General features: G+C 38.0%; 1 protein-coding gene across 1 annotated transcript; it reads right to left on the bottom strand.

The window, feature by feature from the left end:
- LOC106935920 (ras-specific guanine nucleotide-releasing factor 1-like) lies at positions 1–26862 on the bottom strand. The gene is made up of 27 exons (XM_015016649.1): positions 26265–26862; positions 21257–21363; positions 19578–19725; positions 18251–18343; positions 17828–18081; positions 17645–17724; positions 16964–17157; positions 16377–16486; positions 15630–15748; positions 15237–15397; positions 14928–14991; positions 14296–14438; positions 13911–13993; positions 12723–12971; positions 9947–10320; positions 9626–9742; positions 7562–7732; positions 6456–6562; positions 6236–6348; positions 5804–5864; positions 5556–5662; positions 5321–5405; positions 4452–4649; positions 4044–4123; positions 3832–3949; positions 3650–3718; positions 1–2882 (listed from the first exon to the last, which is right to left on the bottom strand). The coding sequence occupies exons 1-27, from the start codon at positions 26538–26540 to the stop codon at positions 2790–2792; spliced, it is 3774 nt and encodes a 1257-aa protein (XP_014872135.1). The 5' UTR covers positions 26541–26862; the 3' UTR covers positions 1–2789.

Genomic DNA, 26862 nt, shown 5'->3' with positions numbered 1-26862 from the left:
CCCCTGAGAAAAAACAGATTTATTAACAAGAGGTAATCAGGACAGAGTACACTTTTATACAAAACTGGAAATACTACTCAAGCTGTTGAAATAGACTGAAAGATAATTCTCATGTCACTGGGTATTGCTCACTGCAAACATCTGGTGTTCCTGTTGGAGGATGCGGATTGAAGGGTGCAAAGGTAGGGTTTAAATACAATGCACATACCATTCTGTATATATATATATATATATAGATTTGATCTGAACACATAAAAGTGGTACATGCCTGCCACTTAAGCTTTAGGTGTCTCTCTATATAAAGCCTGTAAAAAATACATATAAATATTTCAAGAAGCACAACAATACTACTGTGTAGCTCCTGCTAACACGTTGGAATAGAATGTAGTACACTAATGTTGCCTTAAACATTTGTTTCAAAGTGGCGTAGACAGGAGAGTAATTATAGCTTTTAACAATCATAAAGATAATACATTTCTAGGGATGTGTCTTTGAACACATTGCATGTTAGGAAATGCATCAGTCTGTACATTATATTGTATGCAGTCAGTTTATTTCATTGGCAAATTGTAGAACAAATAAGTTTAAATACTTTCGTGGAATATAATCCATTTCATGATTAAGGCAAAAATCATAATGCACTAACAAAAGAGGATTTTACCAGAAAGACTGCACTTTCTGCGTCTGAATATTGAAGCTGAGAATTTTAACTTCTGTAAGTGGCTCAAAATCTGTTACATTTGCTACATACATTGCCTGGTGCTTATACTGTATATACATGACGCTGCCCACCAGGGGAATAAAGTAAGCAAAGCATTAAAAAAAAAATCCAAAACTATAAAGAAACTTTCTGTTTCTCTGTAATCTTTTCTTACATGTTAAACAGCCAGTGGTTACATAAAACAAATTGTGATTGAACTTTCGCTACTGCCTTAGTCCCACTTTTCCCTCTAATCAGCTGAGAACAACAGCTTTAAAACGTTTCAAAATTAATATAAATTAACAGTCATGCATTAGTAGTTTTAATACTACATAATACATCACATACTTTCCAAGAACTCAGAAACCCTTTCCCAGTACCTAAACATTATTTTCCTAAACTTAACAGAAACTTTCTAGAACTTTAGTAAAGTAACCAAAGTTTCAAGAAGTAAGTGGGGAAATCCAGTACTTTGGAATTTCGATGGACATTCCAGGAAGAAATCTTGTAAGTTTCAGAAAGTAAACTGTCTAAATCCCAAAATGAACCTGGTAGTTTCTGAAAAGTACCCAGAATCTTTTTTTTCCCCAGTAAATTCAAAGGAGGTTCCAAGAAAGCACTTTGAAAGTTCAAGGAAAGTAATTAGTTTGTTCCAAAAAAACCTCTAGTAAGGTACCAAGTATGTTCTGGAAGGTAAAATTTAAAATTTGGAAAGTCCTGTCTATGTCCATAAAGTAGGGCTGGACAATATGGCTGAAAAATGTATCACAATATGAACGTTTCACATCAGTCAATATTGATAATTAATGATTAGGTTGTTGTTTTTTTGTTTTTTTGTTATTGTTTTAAGTATGTGAAATACTCCCTAACTGGTGGCATGCCCTTTTTTTATGTCTTTTGTTATTTTTAAGCACTTTTAAACATTGGTGAAGCAATAAACTGCTGCTGCACAACAGGTAGTTGCTAGGTAACCAAAGAGTGAGTGAGTTAGTTGATGCCACTCAACTTGTTTAGCTGGAAGTGAAATGTTCAGCAGTTAAAGCCTCTCCTCCACATACATACCCCAGAATGCTATGCAGTGAAATTAGCGAACACTGAATTGGACATACTACCTATTGATATTAATCATGTGTTTATAACGATATGTATTACTTTTGAGTTATCGTCCAGAAAGTATATGGTAACTTTGGCGAAATAACCAGAAAGTTTCATAAAAACCTATGAAAAGTGCCTGGTAAGTCCCAGGAATGTAACTACTAAGTTACAAGAAACATATTTCTGGGAAGTAGCTTCTAATTTCTAAGAAGCTGAAGGACAGTAACTGCCAAGTTCTGAGAAAGTACCTAGTATTTGCAGGGAAGTAACCTTGAAGTTCTAGGAAAGCCTCTTGTATTTTCCACAAAGTGACCTTTGAGCTCAGGCTTAGTAAGTAGTAAGGTCCTAGAAAGCACCTGGTCAGTTTTAGGAAAGTCAGTATGATGTTTGACCAAAGTTCCAACAAAGTGTTTATTGAGTTTGGAAAATGAATCTTTAAGTTCTGGGAAAGTAACCTCTAAGTTTGATACTTTGTTGACTGTTATGCAGTGTCACGTTCAACGTAGACTGCTATCTTAAAAATCCATGTACAATCTGTGATTGTACAGCCACTTGAAAATCACATTTGTGTGATTTTTGACAAGTTGAATAATTTTGTAACAGGAACTTTCCTGAAACCTAGTTCCCGCAGACTCTTGACTTCCTACAAAGTGCCATATTCTCATGAATGAGAAATTTGTGTTACACTCCAGTTGCCCATTTAGATATACTAAAATATCAAGTCTGTAAACACTCCTTTCTATCTGCTCTCTAGTGCAAAATAAACAGGTCATAAATTAGTATTTAAGACAATAAAGAACATATAAATACTTTATAACTATAGAAATAAAACCTCTGTGGGCTTCTATTCAGTCTCTAATAACAATAATACACAGAATTCATTAGGAAGCAAATACAAGGAGGGCACAGCCTATTGTGTCTAATACAAATAATGATAAATGTACACGTTGAAACCTTCTCTGCAGTCTCTATCTGATCATGACATAATTTCTTTTCACGATGAAGGTTTGGGCTCAATTCTCAGAGAAGCTTCATACAGGCTCTCCTCGTCCATCACTGTGCTGTTGTCCAGCAGGTACTTTGCCACCTGCAGCAACAAAAAGCACATACATAGTACACTGAAAGGAATTTGTTTAACTTTTAGGCTCTTCCTTTGGAAGGGACATTTGATGAAAGAATAATTGTGGTTGAGAAAGCACTTTTCTTTGCAACTGTTTGGACAGTTGCATCAGAAGGTCAAACAAACTAAAACTAAAGGGTAGCATTTTCTTATATATGTCAAGAGTCCTTTAGGAAGACAAATAAAGCATACCTGCATGTTTATCATGACAAATGCTTATAAGTAAACATTTCTTTGAAATTTTCTTGTGAAGAAATGATCATACATTGAATTATATAATGTAGTAGTAAAGTCATTTGTATCAAAATGTTGATGTCCCATTTTGAGATTAAAGTCAAAGGATGAGGAGAAAGAACATTAACATGAAGAAAAAGTTGCCATTTTAGAGAATATATATATATATATATATATATATATATATATTTTTTTTTTTTAAAGAAATAGTTTAAATGCAAACTTAAAACTTAGTTAAAAAGGTAAAAATATATTTGAAAATATATTTTAAGAATTAAGTCTAAATATCAAAATGTATTTACATATTATCTTCTTCACTTGTTAAACTGATACTTATGTTATGTTACTATGTTTCTTACAAATGCTTATGCCTAGATAATTTTAATAAATGTCTGCCTAATAGTGACAGTTACTTTTTTGTCATTCAAGTGAATATTTTTTTTTAAAAATTACATAAATGATCATGATAAATGTTATGTTTAATGTTTCAGCTTTCTCACCTTAGGCTGAAAATCTATCTTGTAAGCTGTTTGCTGAAATTGTCGGATCTCTCTGATGATGTGCGAAATCTGGAGGCAAATGGAACAGTTTTGTGTCATATTGAACCATTTTATAGCGAACTGTTATTGTAAAATTAAAGGGCTCCGCCTCAAATGTAAATGATATGACAGTGTTTGTCTACCATTCTCATCTTGGAGAAGTTGACCAGGTTGTCCTCTGTGTAGTTTGGTGTTCCCTCTTCAATGAAGGCCAAGTCAGTCAGGTACATTCCCAGGTAAGGAACACATGGAGGGTCACAGCTGAAAAGAGTCACAGAAAGAGATGGGTGTAAAACAAAACCAAAAAAAAAAAAAAAAAGTTCAACAAAGTGATAAAAACTAGACAAATACTTACTTTTTCAAAGCCTCCCTTAGGTTTTTGAAGCGGCCCTCTGACGACACCAGCTTCTGCAGCTTGTCGATCACAGTTTTCGTCTAGAAAGTGAATCACAGTTAACTTGTTGCCACCTGTAAAATCTCTTTGAACTCATATTTTTAATGTTATTTTATGAGATGATTTTTTAATATGCTATATCTATTTATTACACTGTTTTCTTTCTGGAAGTTTTCTTCTTGCCAAGTCTTCTGCTTTTTTTTATTAAAAACTACATTAATTTGTTCCCTGAGTTGAGGAATATTTTTCAGCTTAAATAATTCATATGCTAAAGTTAGGAGGAACCCCTGAAAACAATCAGATACGAATCAGAACGTCTCCAAAAACTAAGAAAAGGCAAACGATACTGAACAGAGACACATGTTGTACCTGTTTGGACACTTTTAGCCAGGTCCTCTTGAGGCGGAAGATGGAGCTCCGGTTGAGCGAGGATGTGATCTCCAGAACGGCATTGTAGTTGTGAAGGCAGCGGCAAATGTCCGCCACAGCCACCCACTTCTCAATCACAGCCACCCTCAGGTTGACATCATCCCAGTGAAGGATCTCTGAGGCGATCCTGTTACTGATCTAAAAAAGAAACACACACATACACATCTAGTAATACTTTTGATTCTGGCTAATGGGTAACGAAATTAGCAAATTCAGTGTCTCAGAAAAATTTTATATTGTAAATAATATATAACACAAATGCACAAGCCACAGTGATCACACAGTCTTGACAGGATTGTGAAAGAAAAGACACACAAGATTGTAGACTGTGGCCAGAGTCAGTGGAAATCAAAATGTGAGTCTGAAGTGACTGAGTTACTTGATGTTCAAATTTTAGAGAAGTTTGTGCCTCGATCTGCTGCTGATAAGCTTTCTGGAGAGCCTGATTTCAGATTCTAGCAGTTCCTGGCACCCGCTTACACAACCAAAAGTGCTAATGCCTACTTTAATAACCAAGGTATTATTGACCAGCGAACTCACCTGCCCTAAACCCGTAGAGAATTTAGGGATTATTCTTAAGAGAAAGACAAAATAAACCATATGCAAAACTGCAGCTAAACTTAAGGATGCTATTAAAGTAACCTTGGCATTTTTAACACCACGGCAGTTGTAGTTGTGAAGGCGGTGGCAGAATCTAAATAATGTAATTATTTTTTGTAATCAAATTACTAGCATAAATACACATTTTAATGACATTCTAATTTAATAAGATCACTTATAAATCTATAAAGAAGGACGTTATCACATACATCATTAAAATGCTTGGTTGTTTTCATTATGTATGGTGTTCTCTCATTTTTGTCGTTCTTCATCCAGCCTTGTCCAAAGAACTCCCTATAGAAAAAGAAACACGTGTCACAAAAAGAATATTGAAACACAATATTTGTTCAGCATCAAGTGAACTCTGTGTGTTCTTCAATCTCCCTTTGCTAAAAGTAGTTCTTGTCTTGTTTCTATTGAAAAGTTTGCATGTAGGCTACTCACTCATAAGGGATAACTTTAAAGACCAGGTGGTCCAGCATTGTGAGTTGCTCAGCAATCTCCAAGGCAGAATGGTTCTCAAATGGTTCAGTCTTACTTTCTTCCATAGCCTAAACACACACACACACACACACACACACACACACACGCACACACACACGCACACACACAACCAAGTCATTATTAATCCTAAAGCAGTAATCATAGCTAAACAACCGTTTGGTGGATTCAAAGAGATTTCTCACGCCTACCATCTGGGTGATCTCCTCAATGCTGGCCTGGCTGTCTCCAGGATCCTCCTGAGTGAGAGTCCTGCATGCAAATAGAAGTGGCGCCTGCTTCAGCGATTTCTTCAAAGAGGATTTAGTTTTTATACAACAACTTAAGAGCTACTCAGCATTCCTGCATGTTAAAAGCTTTAGTCACACCACAACAACAAGACTGACTTTACCCCGCCAGTTCGTTAACACTGTCCTTTTTTTCAGAATGGGGTTTGCCTTTTTTTCTGCTCTCTGTGTTACTGTCCAGGAACATTTTACCCATGATTTCCAACTAGGCTATTCATTATGTGAACAAATCTTTCTATGTTCTTTCAAAAATGTTCTTTTCTACACCGTTCTTTCACAGAGATGCATCACATACGACTATGTAACTGATCATGCAGTGAAGAAAGGAAAACCAACCTGATAATGTTGGCAGCTGCTTTTCTTTCCTGTGTCAGGAGCTCTGGGTCATGCATCACCTCCTCCAGGAAGCCAATTACCCGCATCTTCAGCTCTGTGTTCAGCTCAAAGTCCTGTGGAAACACACAAGAACGACCACAGTGTTATTACACAGGTCTTATTGTACTGCTTCAAAAACAGAAGGAAAAAAAAAAAAGAAAAGAAAGGGGTCAAAGTTCACCTGTGAGTGTTTGGACACCCAGTGACGCAGCACATTCAGGACTCTATTTGTAGCAGCTCTGCGAATAACAAACTCTTTGTCTCCGTTCCTCTGATCTGTAGGAAAACCTGGAATCCGGGTTAATACAGTTGGATTTATTTTTCTTAAATAGCCTGCTCCTGCACTAATGCCTCACTAATTTGCTTCTGCTGCAGCTAGAAAACTGTAGGACAAGAAATATAAACATTGTTTTGGTTCAAACTTTTTGAACCTCCCAAAATGTAAGAATGTAATAAAGTCAGATACATTTATTCACCCCAAATGTCACAGAAATTGAAAATAAAAACAACCGTGAAACAGATGAAAAATGTTTCCCTACAAGTAAAATAGTTGGAAATAAATAAAGATTTGAAATGTTTACAAAACAATCCAGCAGTATTTATTTAATTAATTTCCTTGTTGTGCTCAGAAGTTGATATTCACACACTCCCCTATAACATGAACCTTAGTGTCAAAATTCACTTTAGGGTCTCAACCACTTATTTTATAAAGTATATATTGTTTTATTTCTAAATAAAAGCAGAAGCAGCTGCAACATTTTGATATACTGGACTCAGCCTTTTCCGCACAGGTTAAAATTATACATATGAGCTCAAATTGATAGATATGTTCCTCTTAAATTTAGTCAAATGTCTTTCAGGAAGTTGTGGTCTGCTATTACTACATTTATTGTGCATTATTGCTCAATTTCTACCTGTTTTTCCATTATTTGGAATCACTGCTTTGATGCCACTTATGTTCAACCATGTAGTTGTTGGTTTGTGGAGAAGTTGAAGGTAGTCGCTCTTCTGTCTTTTTGCAATGCACCAGTTGCCATGACAACAAGAAAGCCCCAACCATCATACCACCACCACCAAGAGGATACAATATTTTTAGTGGTTTAAAAAATATTTGTCTTATTTTACCATAGAACTTTTCTCCAGTGGGACTACCCAAAGTGCTTCTTGTTAAATTTAAGAAGAGGGGGTTTTGTTCTTGGTCAGCACCCAGCATCATTTTCAGTATCCAAGTGCTTCAGACAGTGTTGTAGAAGCAGCTCTGCCAGCCAATTATGGTATGTTACTGACCTGTGCTGGCGAGGGACATACGGCGGTACTTTTCCTTGGTTGGCGTTCCTTCATTGGCCCCAGCTGTGGCGATGGCAAAGGCAGAGGCAGCGGATAGGGCACTGCGGTTATTCTCAAGCTCCCGGCAAGATGATACCACCATGCCATTGTTGAAGGAAAACAGGGAAAACTCTAAATATGGGAACATTAAAATTACAAACATTTAATTAATAAAAAAAAAAAACACAGAGACAAATATATTACACCAAAGAAGGTTATCTCTAAGGAGATAATTTTTTCCACATTAGCCCCGTTAATTTTAGGCTGTATAATCAAACTGTTGACCGTTGGAGGGCAACCACGAGCTGAAACTGATGTAGAACAGTGTGTCCTGCATCTCACGGCAATGACGGTGAACGCTCCACTGTGCCTGCCTCTCTGCCTCCCTCCATTACTCACATCTTCGCCCCTCTGCCTTCCTCCGTTCAGCCGGGGGCGGTGTAGAAGAACACGCACATCGTTGCTAAGGTACAAGGTTTCCTTCCACCTACTCACACAAGGCACTGGCTTCCCTTATATCCAGTAACGTGGGAAGAGAACACACTGGGGATGGATTGTGCTTGACTACCTACGGGGTGGATGCTCCCTCGCTATATGACATGGGGAGGGCCAGGATGCCGTGGGTGGTTTTTATCAAGGCCTTATTTGGCTGTACCTGTCTTTCTCTTTCTCCAAAACAAAAAGAAGTTTGTTCTAAGTTTGCTGATGCTATCTTTATTTACTTTGCGCAGCAAGAAAAAGTGGTGTTGGCTTTTTAGTCTTGTCGCATTAGATGACATTAAAATCAGACTTTTTACACTGTGCATCAAATCAGGAACCTGAAACTTGAGGCATCTGATTCAACTTTTTCACTCAGATTTTGAAAAAAATCAGCCCTTTACTGTTGCACATTGCAATTAAATTATCTTGCAGAAGCAGTTATATCCTTGAAATTTTCAAATTTTATCTCATTACAATCTCAAGCTCAAACATGTATTTTTATTTTTTTTTTATTTTTTTTTTATTTTTTTTTTTTGTTTTCATGTGATAGATGAAGTGGAAGAAAAATCAAGTTGGGAAACATGAGCATTCACCAAAGAAGCATAAAATGGCCAAGGTAACTCTGGAGGATAGGCAAAGGCCCACAGCAGCTCAGATATAACAATCTGTAGACGGGACAGACTGTCCCCGTCAACAGATTGTTCTAGTCTTCTACTCAAGTATCTTTTAAAGTTTGCCAAAAGCCATGCAGGAGATACTGCAAACATGTGGAAGAAAGTTCTCTGGACAAATGAGAGAACAATTTAACAGGGTGAAACAGGGTGGTGGCAACATCATGCTGTGGGAACACTTTTCTTCACAGGAGAAATTAATTGGAAGATGGACTGAGCTAGGGCTACTCTGGAAGAAAATCTATTAGCGCCTTCAAAGAACTTGAGACATTGGTGTATTTCTACAGTAAATCAAAGCATATTTGTGTGTTAGAATGGTCCAGTCAAAGCCCACACTTAAATAAAATTGAGAAATTGTGACAATATTTCCAATCTGACTGACATTTAGGTATCTGCTGAAGAGTAGTTTTCTATATGTTCTCTCTATATATGTGGACATTGTAAAGACAAATCTAATTAATGATTAATGATTTTAGAAAAATATTTCTGTTGAGGTGCATTTAATTATCAAACAATCAAGAAATTTGAAGTTCAGGTGCCTTTCGGTATAATCCCAACTGTTTTTTTTTTTTCTTTGTTTGTTTGTTTGTTTTTTCAAATAGCCATGTTTTATTTGCATTTACTACCAAGTTAACCTAATCTGATGTTCTTGAATGTTGTTTAAGACATGTGTCAACAAGCACCACTGTAAAGCGCAACATGCCACTCGCACTCATCCCTAAGCCTCAGCAATTTCCCAGCTCCATTATTTCTGGAAATCTTTTTTTTTTTTTTTTTTTTTTTGAACTGCTGAACTGGTTTTTGAACTGGTTGACTTCAAAGTCAAGCAAGCTCAAGAATAGGAACAGCTACACGGTGATGAGCTGTACTCTACCTGAGTTTTTTGACTTGACATTCTTGGGTGTCGACGGTGACTTGGGAGGAGACATTTCTGATTCTGCCTCATCACTCTGACTCTGCTCTTCATCGCATTCCTCTCTGACAGACCGATCTGGATCCAGAATTCAAAGGGGAGTACAAATAAAAGGAAGAGCACAAAATGTGAAGAGAGGAAAATAAAATAACACGATAAAATCACAACTAAAATGACCTTGAACAACTCTGTTGATATTTATCTAAAAACAATCCTCCCTGAACTTAAACAGCCCAAATGGGAAACTACATTCAAAAAACTGAATCCGGCAGCAGTTCTGACCTTGCTTGCCAGGGGCGGACTCTTCAGCTTTGCCCTCAGATTTGGGCTCTCCCTCATCAGGGATTTTGCTGGCCATTGTGCTGGACACGTAGAGCTTGTTAATGTCAAGTGTGGTCTTGCTGAAGGGTGACATGGTTGTGTGCATGCTTGCATAGCCATTGGGAGAGCAGCTGAGTGCTGCAAGGTCCAGGGCCTTGCCCCCAGTGATGATGGGGATGTTGAGTGAAAGTTTGCGTCGGCGGTTCGGAGAGGAATTCTTGGTGATGGAGAGAGGAGGCGGCGAGGAGAACTTGCGGCTGGCACGTGGCGACGTGGGTGGCTCACCGTAAAAGAGTTTGCTGTTCTGGCTGCTGGCAAAGAAGAGCTCCAACGAGCTGCAGGAAACGGGGAGAGGCAGAGACAGGTGACCACAGACAAAGGGTGAATTGTTAGATTTTAAACTTCGGTTTGAATACAAGTTGATGTCAATAGGAGAGTGAAACAACCATGGCTATAATGGGGCGGGACTGGGCGTCAGAAGACAAGGAACCGCGAGGCTCCTTGGGAGCTCCTGCCTCTTTTATTTAAGCTACTTTGTTTAAGACAGCATCCTCCTTGCTCTGAGAGCCACCCCCTTGAAGGCCTATAAATAGCATGTCAAGTGACAGTGTGGGAGGCACGGGTGCTGCCAACAGCAACCAGCCCAGGGGAGGCCCACAGAGACATGGGGATAGAGAAGCGGAGAGAAAGGGTAGCCAAATAAACAAAGAGGAAAAGAGAGAGGAAGAGACTGGGCTTCACTAATAACACAAGACAAGCAAGGCTGAAAACAGAGAGGGAGGGCACCAGAGAGGAGCAACATAGTTGATATGGATTCCACCACAGCTCAGGTTGCTGGCTGCGAGTGGGCGAATGGGAATTCTCCAGCTCTGTATGATGCTAGCTGCAGTCATAGCGTGTCTCCGTGTCGAAATTTAAGAAACACTTCAACGAGGAGGTTAGAGGAGAAAGCATTTGAAACAATGAGACCGAGTGGGGTAGAGGAAAGGTGAGAGAGAGGTGAACTGAAAAGAAGACGAAATAAAACTAAAAAGTCAAGAGCGTAAAAGAGTGCAAAATGAGGCAAAGATTGCATGCTTTTTGACCAGAAAACAAGAGGGGGAATATGACAAAAAGGAAGACAGAGGAGGAGGAGAAGAAGAGAGCAGGGTGCAAAACACCAACATCAATATTTAATACCATGGAGCTGTTGCAGATGATGGGGAAGACAGGAGAGAGGGGGAGAGGGTGGGGTCCTGCAGCAGAGTAGAAGGTTGCCATGGTGACAGCGCTGCAGTGAGAGGGATGGTCAGACTCACGGAAAGAAAAATAAAAGCAAGAGAACAGCAAAGGGTAAGACGAGGAATGTGAGAAAGGACAGGGAAGAACCGGGAAGACACAGCATCCAATTAACTGTGATGGCGGAGAGAAGGTGTGCTGCCGTGACCTCTCACTGCCTCCTCCTCAGTCCCTCCTCACTGGGCATGGTAGCATGATGAGGTTTCTCACAGACAGTCCATGAGAGAGCAAAGGCTAATTCAGTCACTGGGGAAGTCCCACCTCTTCACTGCAGCATTACAGCGCCGCTACTGCATCCTCAGGTGGAAAAGTAAGGGAATCTCAAACGGTGTTGAACAATGGCAGCAATAAACCAAGTAATGAAATGAAATGAAATGAAATGAAATGAAATGAAATGAAATGAAATGAAATTTTATTCGAACATGATACAAATATAAAATAAAATAGTGCACAGTAACAAGAAGTGCATAAGAAAGAAGAGAGAGAAGTAAGAGTTCAAGATAGCCAAACCGTACACTTTCTCTAAGTTCGACCAAATAAAAGACGACGTGTATAAAGCTGATGCAAAAATCCAAACAATGCAAAAGTGTGCAGTGAAGTTTGAGTCTGATTTATTTGCCCTGATTATAAGATAAATAGAAATTCATCATGTGAAGTTAATAATGATGTACAGTAGGGGGTGGTGTGGGGTCTGGCAAAGGGAGCTGTGGCTATGCCTTCCTTATTGCTGCCGCCCAGTTTAATATGCCACTCCTTGTGAAGCTTTCATTACTCTGATCTTGTAGCTTTCATTCAAATAATCCCAGGATAAATTTTACTAGTCTCCTTAGGTAAAAAAAAAAAAAAAAAAAAAATATTTGTCTGGGTGAGGAAAGTGGAAATAGTCTTCAACAGATTTTTCTTTAATCTATTTAAAAGATGTAAAAAATTGTTAAGAGGCTACACTAAAAGTCAGTTACAAACTTTTTATAAAAGGTGCAATTGGACATTCCTCTACCAAACACGTATTGATGCACATTACTAGAAGATGAAAGAACACCAGCGTCAAATGTTTATTCTACATGAAACACAAATAATCACTACAATATGTTTTAGTGTATTGTGGACTTTGCTTACACTGAGGAACACAGAAAACACACAATTAATCGCTGGAAAATCCAAGAGAACAAATTGTTCAAAGTCCAAGCAAAGATTCAACTCAGGAATCTATGTTTAGTAACAATGTAAGCTGCACTCACTGCGTGTCGCCACCTGCTAAAAATTGTTTATAAAATGGCCACCAGAGACACTGATGTTTCCTGAAACCCACAACCAATGCCTCCCCGTTTTTTTTTTTTTTATGTATTAAGTACCTTTAAAGCTGAGCAGTGAACACACAAATCTGAGATTCTATTATCTGGCAAAGATGATAGAACCTTTGCCAGTAACTTAAAATGTACTTTGGATTAATCCTACATACCGTGCAGGGATGGCACTGATTGGTTTCTTGTAGATGGTGATGAGCTTGTCCAGGACTATGTCCGCACTGGTGAAGACGCGGTATGAGTGAAGGAAGGTATTGAGGAAGTCAATGGAGAGAAAGCGTAAGTCGATCAGCCTCTCCAACAGGCGCTCCACACTGGCGTAGCGGATCTGCAGTACCTTGCATGAGTTCATCATCTTGCTGAAGCGAATGTCGACATCATCACAGTACAAGCTGGTATCTGACCTATAGAGCATTAGATATTATTAGAGGGTGGAAATGTTGCTCTCTTGGCTCACGTTCCCTGCATTAATGCTACCCAATTTTTGGGAGAGCTTTTAGATCCATGTTGGATCTAGAAGATGTTTATTTGGGGAAATAAACATCTATTTTTATTCATAAATGTTTATTTCCCCAAAAAGGAGAGAGTGCTTTCACTGCTGTATACAATGCAAAAGCAGACTGCATTTTCTACAAAAGTTTTAGAAAAAAACTTATCTTTTACCTGTTTATTCTACCAGAAATTAACATGATTTTAATTGGTTAAAAGTACAACATTAATCACCAAAGGTTTTGGAAAATGCAAATGATATCTTGTACATCAGGGGTGATTTATTTAGCTTAATTTTCTTGTTGTATGTGTATTTGATTTAATGCTTGCCTTTAGGGCTTTAAGTTAAAATTGGACAGCATAAGATGAATTGGTAATAGTCAAGACAAACACACCTAGGTCTTAACTGATATCGAATGAAATTCACCTTAACCATAAAGGTCTTTTATAGCCGTAGAGAAAATATAATTGCTTTGGTGAAAAACCTAAGTGAACCAGCTAATTCTCTTAATTAAAAACAAAAAATGATGTACTCTTAAAAAAATTAAAAACATTGTACTTACTGTATATTTATATATGCATGCTCTTGAAAACTAGAAAGTTCATCTGGGAAACAATAAAGTTTTATGTCATATTTGTTTTTTTGACCAAGAAAAGTACAACGACATTAAACATGAAAGAACAGATACATGAATATTTTCAAAATACGGTGATTTACAGCCGTTGATGCAGATCAGTTTTTGCACACCTAGTTAAATTATTTGTGCTTTGGTCATTTTTTATCTAACCCTAATGTCAGTCTTTGACTTTGTGTTTGTACCATATATGTGCATTGTCATGCACATGACTCTTACTTAATCATCTGTGGCACTGTGACTTTACTGTTTTCCTCAAAGGCGTTCATCATTAGACCGTTGCAGCGGATGTTGTCGATGCACTGCAAGACAGAAAGTAAACAGAAAGTTGCTGTCTGTCAACATGAAGATGCAGGAGGGACAGAAGTACAGAAACGTTTTGATGCTGCAGGTCTCTTTGCTTCCTCTTGACCAACGATGCAAACGAGTTGTATGATGGACTTTGTTTCCCTGATTGCATCCTTGTGTTTGACTTTCTAGTCTCCATAAACAAAGAGTTTTGATGATGCTGATTAAACATGCCCACGAACAGGCAAACTGTTCTCTCTCCTTGTTTAGCCCCCCTGGGTTGATTAATATTTATGGACCTTGAGGAGAAACCTACCTGACTTATGTCACTTGTCCATGCTGACTTCTCCTGTCGTGATGACGCTACAAGGATGATAGTGTAAGGCTGGCCTTCCTTGGGCTCCACCATAACTTTAAAGTCCAGATGCTCTGCATCCTGGCCGCTTCGCTCCCCTTTGGCTGCAGTTCAACAAACCAGCAGGTCAAAAAATGTTAGAAACCTTGCAATGGCAACTATTGCTGCAAAAGGTTTAACCTGAAAACTAAGAGTGTCCCAACAAGGGATAATTACTGACTGTTCTCTTTATGACTCACTTGATCTATTAGAACTTGGATAGAGAACAATACATTTGAAAAACCTCCTCAAGTGTTGTGACGAACATGATGTTCTACTATTAAAATTCACAAAACAGTTTGTTTCTAGTGCACCCTCAGCTTTCACTATGTAGAATAAAGCTGCATGCAATAAGCACAATTCTACTATAGACATGCAAGCTCTTGTAGAAATAAACTTAAACTTTAAATTTGTTCATATTTTGTCATATTGCAGCCCCAAAAATTTACAGATTTTATGGAAATTATAGCATCTGTGTGTTTTCCCCATGCATGTTCATTGTGATTACCTTGCTTAAAAAAATACGATTGGATAAACCAGAAATAGTAACTTACACTCATCGTCTGTTCCCTCGGGCTCCTCCATTAGGGTAGAGTCTATGAGAGACACCACTCCATTCTAAGATAGGATTGACAGGCCACAGGTAAAAGTTTTTTCATCATTTTTTAAACTTTTTCTGAAGATTAGTACTGAAGTATCTTAATTTGATTGACAGCATTAACAGATTTTGGTCTGTACAATGTGCTATAAACACATGGAAGCCGCTTTTTAACCTCCAAATTTGTTTTAAATCAATGCCAGACTTACTTAATCTGCATTTTGTTTCTCTATTTTTACCTTTATAAGTCCAAACCATGTTTTACCTTTGTGATGTGAAGTTTTCCTCCTGATCCTCGGGTACAAATGATGAGATGTTTGGAGAACAGGAAGCACTGCCTCTCCCCTTCCTTCTTCAGAGACAGAGAACCCAGGCGGCCTCTTGTGATTTTCCCTTTTTCACTCATTGGCACCTGAATTAGAGAACCTGTCCAAACATACACACACATCAAGTTATGCAACATTAACATGCAAATATTCTAACATTTTCTACATTAGATACTATTCATTCATTATTATTTGATTTAGCGGGCTTTCAATAGTTTTTTTTTTTTTTCTGTGTTTCAAGTTGTTGTGTGAAGTATGTATGTTTTCTATTTTGGATTATTTATTTATTAATCAGAATCAGTGCTTCAAGCTAGCAATCAAACCTCCCTTACCTTGTCTCACAAATGTTTGGCTGGTGTCAAGCAACACTTCACAACCCTCGACAATCATGCGCTCGATGGCCAGGTTCTTCCTGATGTTCTCTGTTTCACTCACCTCATCATGCATGATTCTAAAAGGAACAACAAATACTCATGCATCTCATTGAATTGCAATATCCAAATCTAATTTATTTCAGAAATTAAATTTAAAAAAATGAAATTCATACCATATATTATATTGATTATACAAAGACTGATATTTTACAGGAATTGATTTATGTTAATTGTAATAAAATGGCCATATTGTGGCTTGGACAACGACTGACTTGGCATTTTGTCCAGCAGATTCATTGACACCCTTCACAAGGAGGCTTAGCCACTAAAGGTTATTGCTGGAGAATATTGTTGTTCACAGGCTATTGTTTATTTAAGTTCAGACTGCTGAACATTCAGTGGAAGGAAAAAGTGAGATGAAAAAATACACAAGCAACATTAGGTTGTTGCAGCTTTGAAAGGATTGTGACAAAAACTCATTGAAAGAGTTTTTAAGTGACTTTGACCTCCTTGTCATGGCGCCCAAACCAGTTGCATCTCATTAAGTAAAAAATATGACTTAGCGAGGTATAACTAGAAAACAGGCACCTTAGTCTACACGCTATACATCTTTGAATTGTCTCAATGAATCTAGAGTCACCTGGAGTCAGTTATTATTTGAATTGTGGATTTTCTTAAAAGAAGATGGACAGCAAATAACTCTACCTTGACAATTCTTCCAGTTTTGACTTGGCATAGTCTAAACTGTTTCTTTCCACATGCTCATGAGGAGTATGAGCCAGTAACTCATGCAATGTCAAGATGTAGCGAGGGATCTGAAAAGACGAAGGAAAAATGTTTCAGTTTAGTCTGACTTTTAGCATGTTCCTTGAATTTAAACATTCTATCAATTCAAGTACAAGTAACTCAGTTTAACCAGCTTTAAAAAAAGTAAGCAGCCATCAAGTGTATAAAAAAGTACATCTCAGAATGATTGATGTGCTTGTGATGAAGTTTGAAAACATCTCTTCACTAATTTTTAACATACTGGCATACAGTCACAGATTAAAAAGGAAAGATGTGGTTTTTTTTGTTGTTTTTTTTACACGGCTCTGTTGGTTGCTTGAACTGTGGTAGAAATATCAGGAAAATGCTCGATCTGTGTTTTTAGTGTCTTCCAACGGGTACACAACAAGTGTTTAATTTCAAAATTAATCTAATTTGCCACTAATACTCAATTGAAGTCTTTTTAAAATTGTGTGGATTTTTTTTTTACGTGTTTCCCCCCTTCATGCTGCAATTGTGAATTTTACCTGGAACATGGGGTAAGTGAGGAATGTCTCCAGCGTCCTTTCCTCACAGTCAGGCTTGGACTCGTACTGCTTCAGCAGTTTATCAAAGTCTCTGTTCTGCTTGCAGTGGGCCAGGATCTGCAAACTGTACTGATGGTTCCTCACAAACTCTTGATAGATGTTCAGCATGGGCAGCAGGATGTCAAACAGGTCAGCTGAAAATGAAAACATGGAAATAGAAGTTCCAAAGATTGCTAAAACTTTAGCACTTTTTTGTCACATCTCACACACATGCACTATTTATCCAGTTCCCTTCACTCTGATACCCATAAATAAAGACCAGTGCAAACAGTTACCTTCAGAAGATAACTTAGAAGTAACTTCTTCCTGTGTTTAATTTAATCTCAATATAAATACACTCTCTAACTAAGAGAGCACTATGAAGACTTAGGAACAAAGGAGATAGTTTAAAGATAAAGTTGCGGAGAATTAACAGCAGCATTAGGATGAGTATACAATAAGCTTCGAAAATTTCACTGAAGACTCTTCAGTGAAATTGAATATGGAAAGACAATGATGCATCTGCAACCAACAGGTTGCTGTCTGCTTAAATTAAAAGAATGGGCAAGAAAAACACTGACAGAATACATCTGCATTCATCCATTTAGAGGTAAAGAGTCATAGAGTCTCTCAGTGTCTTACCCAGGACCAGTGTTGGCCAGCTGGCTATCCTGGCCTTCAGGCCCTGGTAGAAGATCTGGTGGAGGAACATGATGGTCTCACTAAGAAAAGATGCAGGCAAACAGGTAAATGCTTATTAAGTAAACCACTTTTCATTTCTCTTTCTCTTGGTGAAGAAATAACTAAAAGAGAATTAGGAGCAACCTGTTGAGGAAGATGCTGCTGACATCGTCGTGGGTGATGGGGGGCTTCTTGGAGCTGGCTGCCATGCGGAGCGGCCGCAGGAAGTTGTTGACCAAGATGTGGAGCTGCTGGACGTACTCGGCTTCTGCCTCCAGCATGCTGAACACCACCTGGTTTCTCTTCCGCATGCTTTCGGCGTGGGGGGAACGGATGTAGTCCTGGATGATGGTTTTCCACTTCCTGCGGCAAATCCAGCCTCGCAAAAAACTCTGCACCTGTGGGGGAAAAGTATTGCATAAGGGTTGATTGGCATGGAACTTCAAATACATGATACACTGGTATATATGAATTCACATTTTTACTTTAGTTATAAGTTGAATCTATGAATTAACTATGAATCTTCTTCAGCCTTAAAAAATGTATCACTGAACAGCTGCATGTTACCTTCTTGATCTTCTTGATCTCTGTGTCATCCTCGCTGGGGGGCACCTCTGGGTTTGACTGGATCTTCTCATTATCCCTCAGAATCCCAGAAATCTAAAAATTAAGGGAGACATTAACTCATTTAAAAAGGTTGGGAAGAAGTCTATGTTTTATGTCCTGTTCCACATTTCTGACATGGTTACAAAAATGTGGGTAAGGCAGCTTTTTTTCTTTTTTTGTAAATACTTCAACTTATTTAACTTTTTAAAATCAGCAGCCACCTCTTGACTTCATTTTTAAGAAGCTAAACCTCAGTTACATTGCTTTGTAGTTTTGCCTTTACAGATTTCTTCTGACTGTATTTTTGTCCAACTGGAGCTTTTCAGATCCTCAAGATGAATGAATGAGTGTGAATGGGTGAATGACTGCTCTGAAGTCCTCAGGAATTGATAAAGTGCAAAACAAGAACAAACCATTTACCATTTGCATTTTTATTATTCAGGTTTTTTGTTTTTTATTCAGGTTATTTGTCTGATACTGCATTTCTTTTGATAATCTGGAAAAAAAAATAAAAATGTCGAAAAGCAAAGTCAGGGTTTAATACAACAATTTATTCCAAAATAATAAAATATTTCCAGGGAAGTTTTTTTTTTTTTTTCCCCAAGGAATGTGAGTTTTTATTTCAATCATACAAAATGTTCTATTTGGGAAAATTATTTTATTTTTTTTTTGTCCTGCAAAATGAACTTTGATTAACTTTGTTTTGGTTTATTATTTAATTTAGAGGCCTACGGAATGCAAATACTGCATAAATATAACGCTTGGCATACGTTATTTAGGCTTGCTACATTCACCCTTTCAGCACTCAGCATATGAATATGAAAACTTTTGATAAAGAACTCATAATAAGCAACATCCATTACTGGTGAATACTGTGGCCATGAAAAGGGAGAAAGCAGATTTTTATTTTGTAGTGCACCCCGTAGTATCATGAACAACAAAAGCTGACTCATGCATATTGAAAACGCTGGATTCAATTGAAACCTCCATTAGCACTTTAAAGAGAGACACATTTGATCTAGTTTAGGCTGAATAATGAGGATACAAAACATTCAACAGTATAATAGAGTCTCTAGGGGGCACTGCAAGCTACCACTCATCATGAATTCATAACACTATGGTTTGAAATCTGTGTCAGGACCTTTGTCCTGTGAACACGTTGTGCTCTCTGCCTCATTACTTTTAGTCGCATTGTTACTCTCACTCTGCCCACTGTGTACCGTGCAATTAAACAAATAGAGACATACACAAGCATACGTTTGACAAATGAAATTAGGAGGCAGCTTACCTCAGATTTCAGCCTTTCTATCTCGATTTCCCCGTCCTCTATCTGTTGTCGAAGTTGCTTGGCTACAGTTTTCTCTGTTTCCACTATCTGGAGCAGATGAAGATACTTCTGCATGAGGGTCTCATGCTCTGTGGCCAGATTTCTGTAACTGTAAAAGCACACACATCCAGCCATTAATGCATTTTGCACTGGAATTTTTTTAAATACTCCTGAAGACAAAAGCAGAAACTTTTGTTGTTTACGAGAACGAGGCTGTAAACGGTGACATTTCCAGTCCTGATTTAAAGAACCTAATGTTTTTGAATTTCACAGATTTGGAATTGATTTTAGTAGTATCTCTTCACTCTGACTTCACTATGGTTTACTTTTGTGTCTAATTGGGTGAGTGGCATTCATGTTTTAAAAGTGCTACATAAATAAAATCCAAATTCAAATGAATGTAAGTTGAAACCTGCATATTTAAGAACAAAACCATAAACTTTTGCCGTCTCTGTATCAAGCTGGGATGAAATGTGATGTGTTGTTCACACTTCTGGGAGTGACTGTGACTCTGTGGGAGGAGTAGCTGATTGGCTCAATCCGAGTTTCTTTCTGACCACATGTTCCTGGAAAACACACTTAACTAGTGGTAGAATTTCAATGTAAAATATTACATACGTTAATGCTATTTACTTTTTTGACCTTAATGGACGTTGGTCATGCTGAGAGCATCAGCAAACCTTTAGTGGAATATGTGGGGGTTCTCCATAACCCGAGCTACAGGGAGTATATAGTATGTTCTGAGAAGTGTCAAACACAAAGAAGGATGTATTACATGCTATATTTCATGTGAAAGAAAAATGAAGATGTTGCATTTAGGAAAACTGGTTTATATCTTCATAAATTTTTTTATCACTTTCACAGAACAAGTTATTAATCTTTTAAAGAATACACCGAAGCAGTAATTATATAGATATAGATTTTTACACTAAACACTTGTTCCTCTCCCTGATGTTTACTATATTACTACAGGTCAGCTTGCCCCTTTACAGTCACTGCTGCTGCATCACTGACCACTAATCAATATAATCTTGACTGAGTCCAATCCATTGACCTTTTGCTCAGCAAATGCTACCTGTCAACATTTGAGGACTGCTTTCATTACACTGCTGTTCCTAATTCAAAGCTGTTTCTCTCATTACATTGCTTCATCAATAGTATTGCACCTTCGGCACTATGCTCATAAAATATACACAGTTCAGCTGAACTAATATTTACCTGACACACACCACAGGATTTCTGGTAAAAAAAAAATTAATTGTAATCCAAAATGAGGGGAAGTTCATTTGTAAATATATTTTAGGTTTGGGGTTTACAGAACAAGGGCATAAGGTGGTCAATTTAATTTGGTTACTGTTTACATTCATCACTTGTACTTATCTATAGCAGGTACAGAATATTTTAAGTTTAAGTCATTCCATATGTTGTTTGTGAAAAGGTTTTCTTCCTGGCAAACTTGTCCAAACTGGAAGACACTTTCTCTTAAAATGACATGTGAGAACGTGAAAGGTTCCTGGCAATCAGTTTTGAGTCTAAAATAGCGATGGACCACAACTTCATACACCGACATATGAGTTCAGTTTTGTTGTAATTTATTCAAAGTTGCTGATACAGGTGGATGGGTGGTGTGTGTAACTTACCTGGCTTGTGTGATGGCAGCCACCCATTCGTCGCAGTCTTTGACATCTTCTGTGCGCAACTCCAAAGGCTTCTGGTTCTCATGACTGAAAGTGACGGTGAAGTAGAACTGGAAAATACGAAGGATGGCAGAAAGCTAAAAAGTTAGCTTGCAAAAATGAATAAAAAAGTAAGCTGCATTCAACTATTCTCCGGTGAAACTTACTGAAATGGAGAACAGTTAACTTTCAAGATGAAAAGATTTATTTAGTGGGTAAAGTACCCACATCTAACAATGTTTGATTCTGTTTGGAAAGTCATTTCCATCATTGTCTCACTGATTGTGTTGGATAATTTTTCTTGGATTTTTCTTGACTCATTTTCAGTATTCTGGCAGACACAATGAGACGTTGAATAAAAAATAATTTTTGATTTAATAATCTCATGTGATCCAGAAAAGTTCTCAGGCTCTTTGGGAAACAAGCACAATTCTTGAAGCATTTAATGAATGCCTCAATATTTCAAAATCAAACTTTTACATTTGTGATGGTAGGGCAGAAAAATGTCTGTTTTCTTGACATGCCTCTGAAACAACTGCTTGGCCTGTAAATCGCATACAATTTCTGTTATGGAGAACTGATGATGCCATGATTCTTTTTAAATGTTTTATACCTCCTTTGCAATTTACATCTAGCCTCAGTTCAGTAAAGCAGTTATTATGAAATAACAGCTCCTAAAATAACTGACCAATTTAAAAAGATTAAGCATAAATTAAAAAAAAAAGAAGCTGCAGTTAAATTTGTTACGGGTATCAACAAGAGGGCAGCAACTGCTTTTGTTAAAAATCATTAAGTCCTAACATTGGATGTCAAGTAAAGTTACTCAAACTAAACATTGGATTTCAAAACAAGAAAAAAAAAAAAACAATAAATATGCATTTAAAATCTGAATTCCTTTTAAGTCTTTATACAAGTTTTTAGCACTGACCACCAACTTTGCCTGCACCTCTGTGTGTGTGTGTGTGTGTGTGTGTGTGTGTTTGTGTGAATGAACAGAAGGTGGAAAAGGTCACAGGAGGTTCACAATAAAATACGTGTGTACTGTTTGTGTAGCCTCACCTCTGAATTAACAGCCTCCAGGCTTTAGCCATTTTGTTTTGTTTGTTCTATTGATTTGCCAGTGACATAAACACTCACTCTCCTTCACTGCAATTTGCAACCTTGTAGGTTCACTTACAGCAATTATTTTAATGTGCATTATGTTGAACTGTTTTCTAAAAGGCTCATGGGATAAAGTGGTGGTCATAGCACAAATATTAGAAATAGGCTATCTGGAGTCAAAAAGCGTCAAAAAAGCATCAAATTATATAACAGTGATGCATCGTAAACAGACCCCCACAAATCCAATATATTGGATTTGTTTTCGTTTTTTTTTTTCTTTCCCTTTAAAATGTGAGAGAGCACTCATTGGTGAAGGGAAGTAATGTTCCATATTTCCTGATGAGCAGCAGAACAGGCCCTCGTCAATAATGTGCTTCCCATCTCGCCTCCTGTGAGCTGGTGCGTCAAACCTTTTAGGCGGATAAATTTAACTATACATTGCTAAATTATTGTTTGTTGTGGTAAAATGAGACAATGTTGAAAGAAAGAAGTAAGTTAAGTAGAAAGTTAGAATTTTCTAAGGAAGAAAGAAAAATGTCTTGGAATACTCAGATCTGTTTATTTTTTGTACTATTTCGAAATAAATTGTGCTTGTTTTGTTTGTTTGCACAAAGCAGTTCTTTTTCACAAGGCACAAACATCAGTAGCACTTTTTCTAACTCGAGAGAGCCTATTCTTTGATGAAAAGTGTCAAAGTAAAATTTAAATGGTTGATTGTTCATTAGACGGTAGAGGGTGGGGATAAATGATACCATATTCATTAAGATCTATAGTAAACATATTAGTTTAAAAAAAAAAAAAAACATAACCCACCATTTGAGCAACGAAGGTGACCTGAATCTTATTTTTCATACCACCGGTGTTTTCTATGCTCACTAAATGGAGCACAATGCTAAGAAATATTGTTGCACATTTCGTTGGCCCCCTTCAAATCCACTTTTTCAGATGCAAATACAGGTTGCCATGGTAACTGTGGGCTTAAACGTAGCACGCCTTCTAAATGAGGAATTAGAACATTTAAAAAGTAGAACACTCCAAAGAATACAATGAGAACGCAGAGACAGACGGGTAGGAAGGGAGGGAGGGAGAGATCATTTTGCCTTTTATAAGGAGTGCTGGGCTATAAAAAGCAGCGTAGCCCTGCGAAGTGGCAGTTGGCTTGGCATCTATCCGCTGCATTGTCACTCTCCCTGACACACACAGATAAGATCCAGCAACCCTCCCGGCTATCCCTCCTGCAGCTTCGACACGCACGCACACACAATACGTGGACACAAGGCTCACTACAAAAGAAAAAAAAAAAGGTGAAACCTGCTTTAATCTTTAACAGGTTTAATGTCAGGAGGGGTACAGTAGCGTCCCCTCCGATGACCTCTGCAGTCTGCTCATCGACTCCTCTGTCACCCTCTGTTTTTATCAGAGGTGGAAAAGGAAAAGGGAATCTGTATGCTCCAGCACACATGGAACATCGATTAGTCTTTTTGTGTCCTTGTTTCACCTGTTCCATGGAGCCGATGGGCTTTATAGATTGACCCTGGTACATGCAGTACTATACAAAGAGACTTCAAGATGTTTGCATGAGATCGGATGATTTGTCAATACACGATGGAAAGAAAACCAAAAAAAAAAACAAAAAGAAGTAAATTTATTCCCAACATAACATATAAGGAAACACAAGCTGAACTGCGTTATGCTAACTGAAGGCTTTCCAAATCAGTTAATCTAATGCTGAAATAAATTCGCTGCAGCAGTCTGCATGAACGGTTGTTGTCATAGATGTCACTCGGTACACATTTCATGCATGACGACAGGCTATGCTTGGCCAAAAATAATATTCAACAAACAGCCAACACGTGCTTATCTGCAGATATTTATAATCTCAAAACAGTACTAATATTTCTTTAGTAGCAACTTCTGACTGCTCATATGGATCATTACATCAAATTTGACATAATTCAGAAAGAAGGAGCAAGAGGACGTGATGTTCAGCACCACGGACAGAAACAAAAACTCACGACTCCTCCAGTTACTGTTCTTGTTCATGTTTCCATTATGCAGAACTGTGTGTGTGTGTGTGTGGCAGCGATGGCTTGAGGGTTTTAGGATATCTCTAAAGTGTAATCCAAATACCCATAAGCCATCACTTTTGACACACATACTTCTGCATATTAAAAAATTTTGTCTCTACTTCTGTGTATATATTAAGGTCAATTAAGGAGAGTTTTCTTAAATTAATGATCTGGATTTTCACAGCTTTTTATGGAAAGAATAGAACAACTGTAGAATTGGAAAATGCCAACAAAAACCTATGTATAAATAAACATGAACCTAATCCTCAACCCCAAGAGAATCAGAACAAAAGCAAACTTTAAGAGGCTGCATAACACCGCCATCTTTGGGTTTTGGTTTACTAAAACAGTTTGAGTCAGTTTGTTGTTATTAGGTGTTGATTGACTACAAAACAATGATTGCAAGTTTTTTATTTTTATTTTTCTGAACAGGTATCATTTCAAAGAAATGTCTTACTTTCAGTGGAGAAGACCTGAAAACCTTGAAGCTGATGTGAAAGTGGAGCAGACAGAATACCAAAACTATCTAGTCCATGAATACACCTACTAATGTAGCTCCTAGTTTTTCAGTTTTAAGTACACATTTCTGTAAATTTGTACTTAAATTTAAGTACAAATTAATGCCTTCTTTGGTGCATTAGCTTTTTTTTTCTTTTTTTTTTACTTTTTTTTCATTGTCTTCTTTTGATCTCAAGTAAAGCACTTTGTATTGTGCTCGTTTAATGTAAGAAGTGTTTAAAAATACAGACTGACTAAGCTAATTATACGCACATATAATTATGAGCGCGTTAGCAAAAAATTAAAGTGCATATATCATTGCAATGGGAAAAATATCACTTATTTCCTCGAACAACATGAAAATAGAAAAATACATATATTTTTTAATGTCTTTATCTTCCGTTTTACATGAAAACTAAAGAGACCGCAGCTGGATTTCAGGTGATTGCTGAGGTAGCATAGCAGGTTTGTCACTTCTCTATTGGATGCCAGTGTGTAATTCCTCCATCAACAGTCAGATTCCATTGAATGAAACAAAAATGTTTTCGAAACTTGTTTCCAAAAAAAAAAAAAAATAAAAATCGAAGAAAAACAACTCAAAGTGGGCATGTTGAGAGGCAAACAGGGAGCCTAATGCGACATGGTTAGGCTGTCATCCCCTGCTGTCGTTAGCACCTCATGATAATGAGGCAGCTATCAAATGGACCGCCGCTATAAAGCGGGAAGACACAGTTGCTAAGGTAGGATGCTATTAATATCAAGACGGAGAATTAGATCAATACGTCAAAACACCAAGCAAAAGGAGCAGTTCTCGTCCGCAAGCCGGACGAGAAAACTTAAGTTGCGTTTGGACGCAACTTAAGTTTTCATTTCATACAACAGTTGATTTCCCTAAAGATGTTGTTTTTTTTGGGGTTTTTTTTTTCTTTTTTTGCGTGTTTCGGAATGCTTTAAAGACGAAAATTACGCAAAAGATAACAATGCAACTGAAAAATATGTACATCCAACTTGGATGTTTGCGTCATCACTGCTAAGTTTAAACAAATTGCTGCTTGAACAGATTGTTTTAGTGCAGAATTGACACAAACAATCTGTCTGGATGACGCAGTTACGTAAACCCACGTCAAGTGAGCCAAAATTGCAATTGCTTGCGTGATACTGTTTGTATAATAATAAATACAACGGTGTTTGCGGTTTAGTCTGTGGAACTGCTGAAATTATCTGACAAAAAAAAGAGAAAAAAAAAGTTTAAAGGTAGCAAAACAAACCCATCCAAACTCTTATTCCTCCGATCAGTCTCCTACCTGCTTCTCTAAGCATTCCTTCGCTGACAGAGACGGTTTCGGTGACGGAGCCCGGTCGCAGACGCATCCCTCCAACAGGTACAGTCCGGAGGGACGTGAGCTGGACTCGTTCTCGAAATAAAACATCATATTCTGCAACAGGGCGAACCACTTCGAGTGCCATTTTGTGTTGTCTGAGCTTTTCTTACTCAAGAAGCCTCGCCTCGTCCCGTCCTTCTTCGCCAAAAGGGCCAAATAGGTGATGTGGCCATCATTGAGTCTCATCCCTTTCTGCATTTTGGCTGGGAATCCGTGAGGCTCGCCTGCGGATTCTTACATCTTTCTTCAGACTCTGCACCTCCGAAGCACAGTCAGACTTGGTGGGCACCTTCAGCCCGCTCCCGAGTTCCCCTCATCGCTCCTTTCCCCCCAAAACTGTGACGCTGAAGTGGGGGAACAGGAGAGAAACTGATGCGCGCTCAGAGTCACAGAGGCGCATCCAAACCGCTCGAAGCTCTCCACGCTGCGGGCATACTACGGAGGACCCGACGCCGTGTCAGAACAGCCCTGCCGAGCGCTCATGATGAGGTACTGAGCTGCCCGCGTGCACGAGAGCGCG

Source organism: Poecilia latipinna, unplaced genomic scaffold (assembly GCF_001443285.1).
Source record: "Poecilia latipinna isolate Pla-1442-1.1 unplaced genomic scaffold, P_latipinna-1.0 Scaffold2045, whole genome shotgun sequence".
In the NCBI taxonomy this organism is placed as follows: Eukaryota; Metazoa; Chordata; class Actinopteri; order Cyprinodontiformes; family Poeciliidae; genus Poecilia; species Poecilia latipinna.
Note: the sequence above shows the minus strand (reverse complement) of the source record. Positions and strands in the feature narration are given on the sequence as shown.

What these genes read in the sequence shown, in the direction of transcription:
- LOC106935920 (XM_015016649.1), bottom strand. Translation starts at nt 26,540, where the DNA reads ATGCAGAAAGGGATGAGACTCAATGATGGCCACATCACCTATTTGGCC. An exon ending in GTCCGCCCCTGGCAAGCAAG is followed by an intron (nt 9,743 to 9,946) that starts GTCAGAACTGCT and finishes TTCTGGATCCAG; the next exon opens with ATCGGTCTGTCAGAGAGGAA. An exon ending in TTTAAAGTTATCCCTTATGA is followed by an intron (nt 5,406 to 5,555) that starts GTGAGTAGCCTA and finishes CTTTTTCTATAG; the next exon opens with GGAGTTCTTTGGACAAGGCT.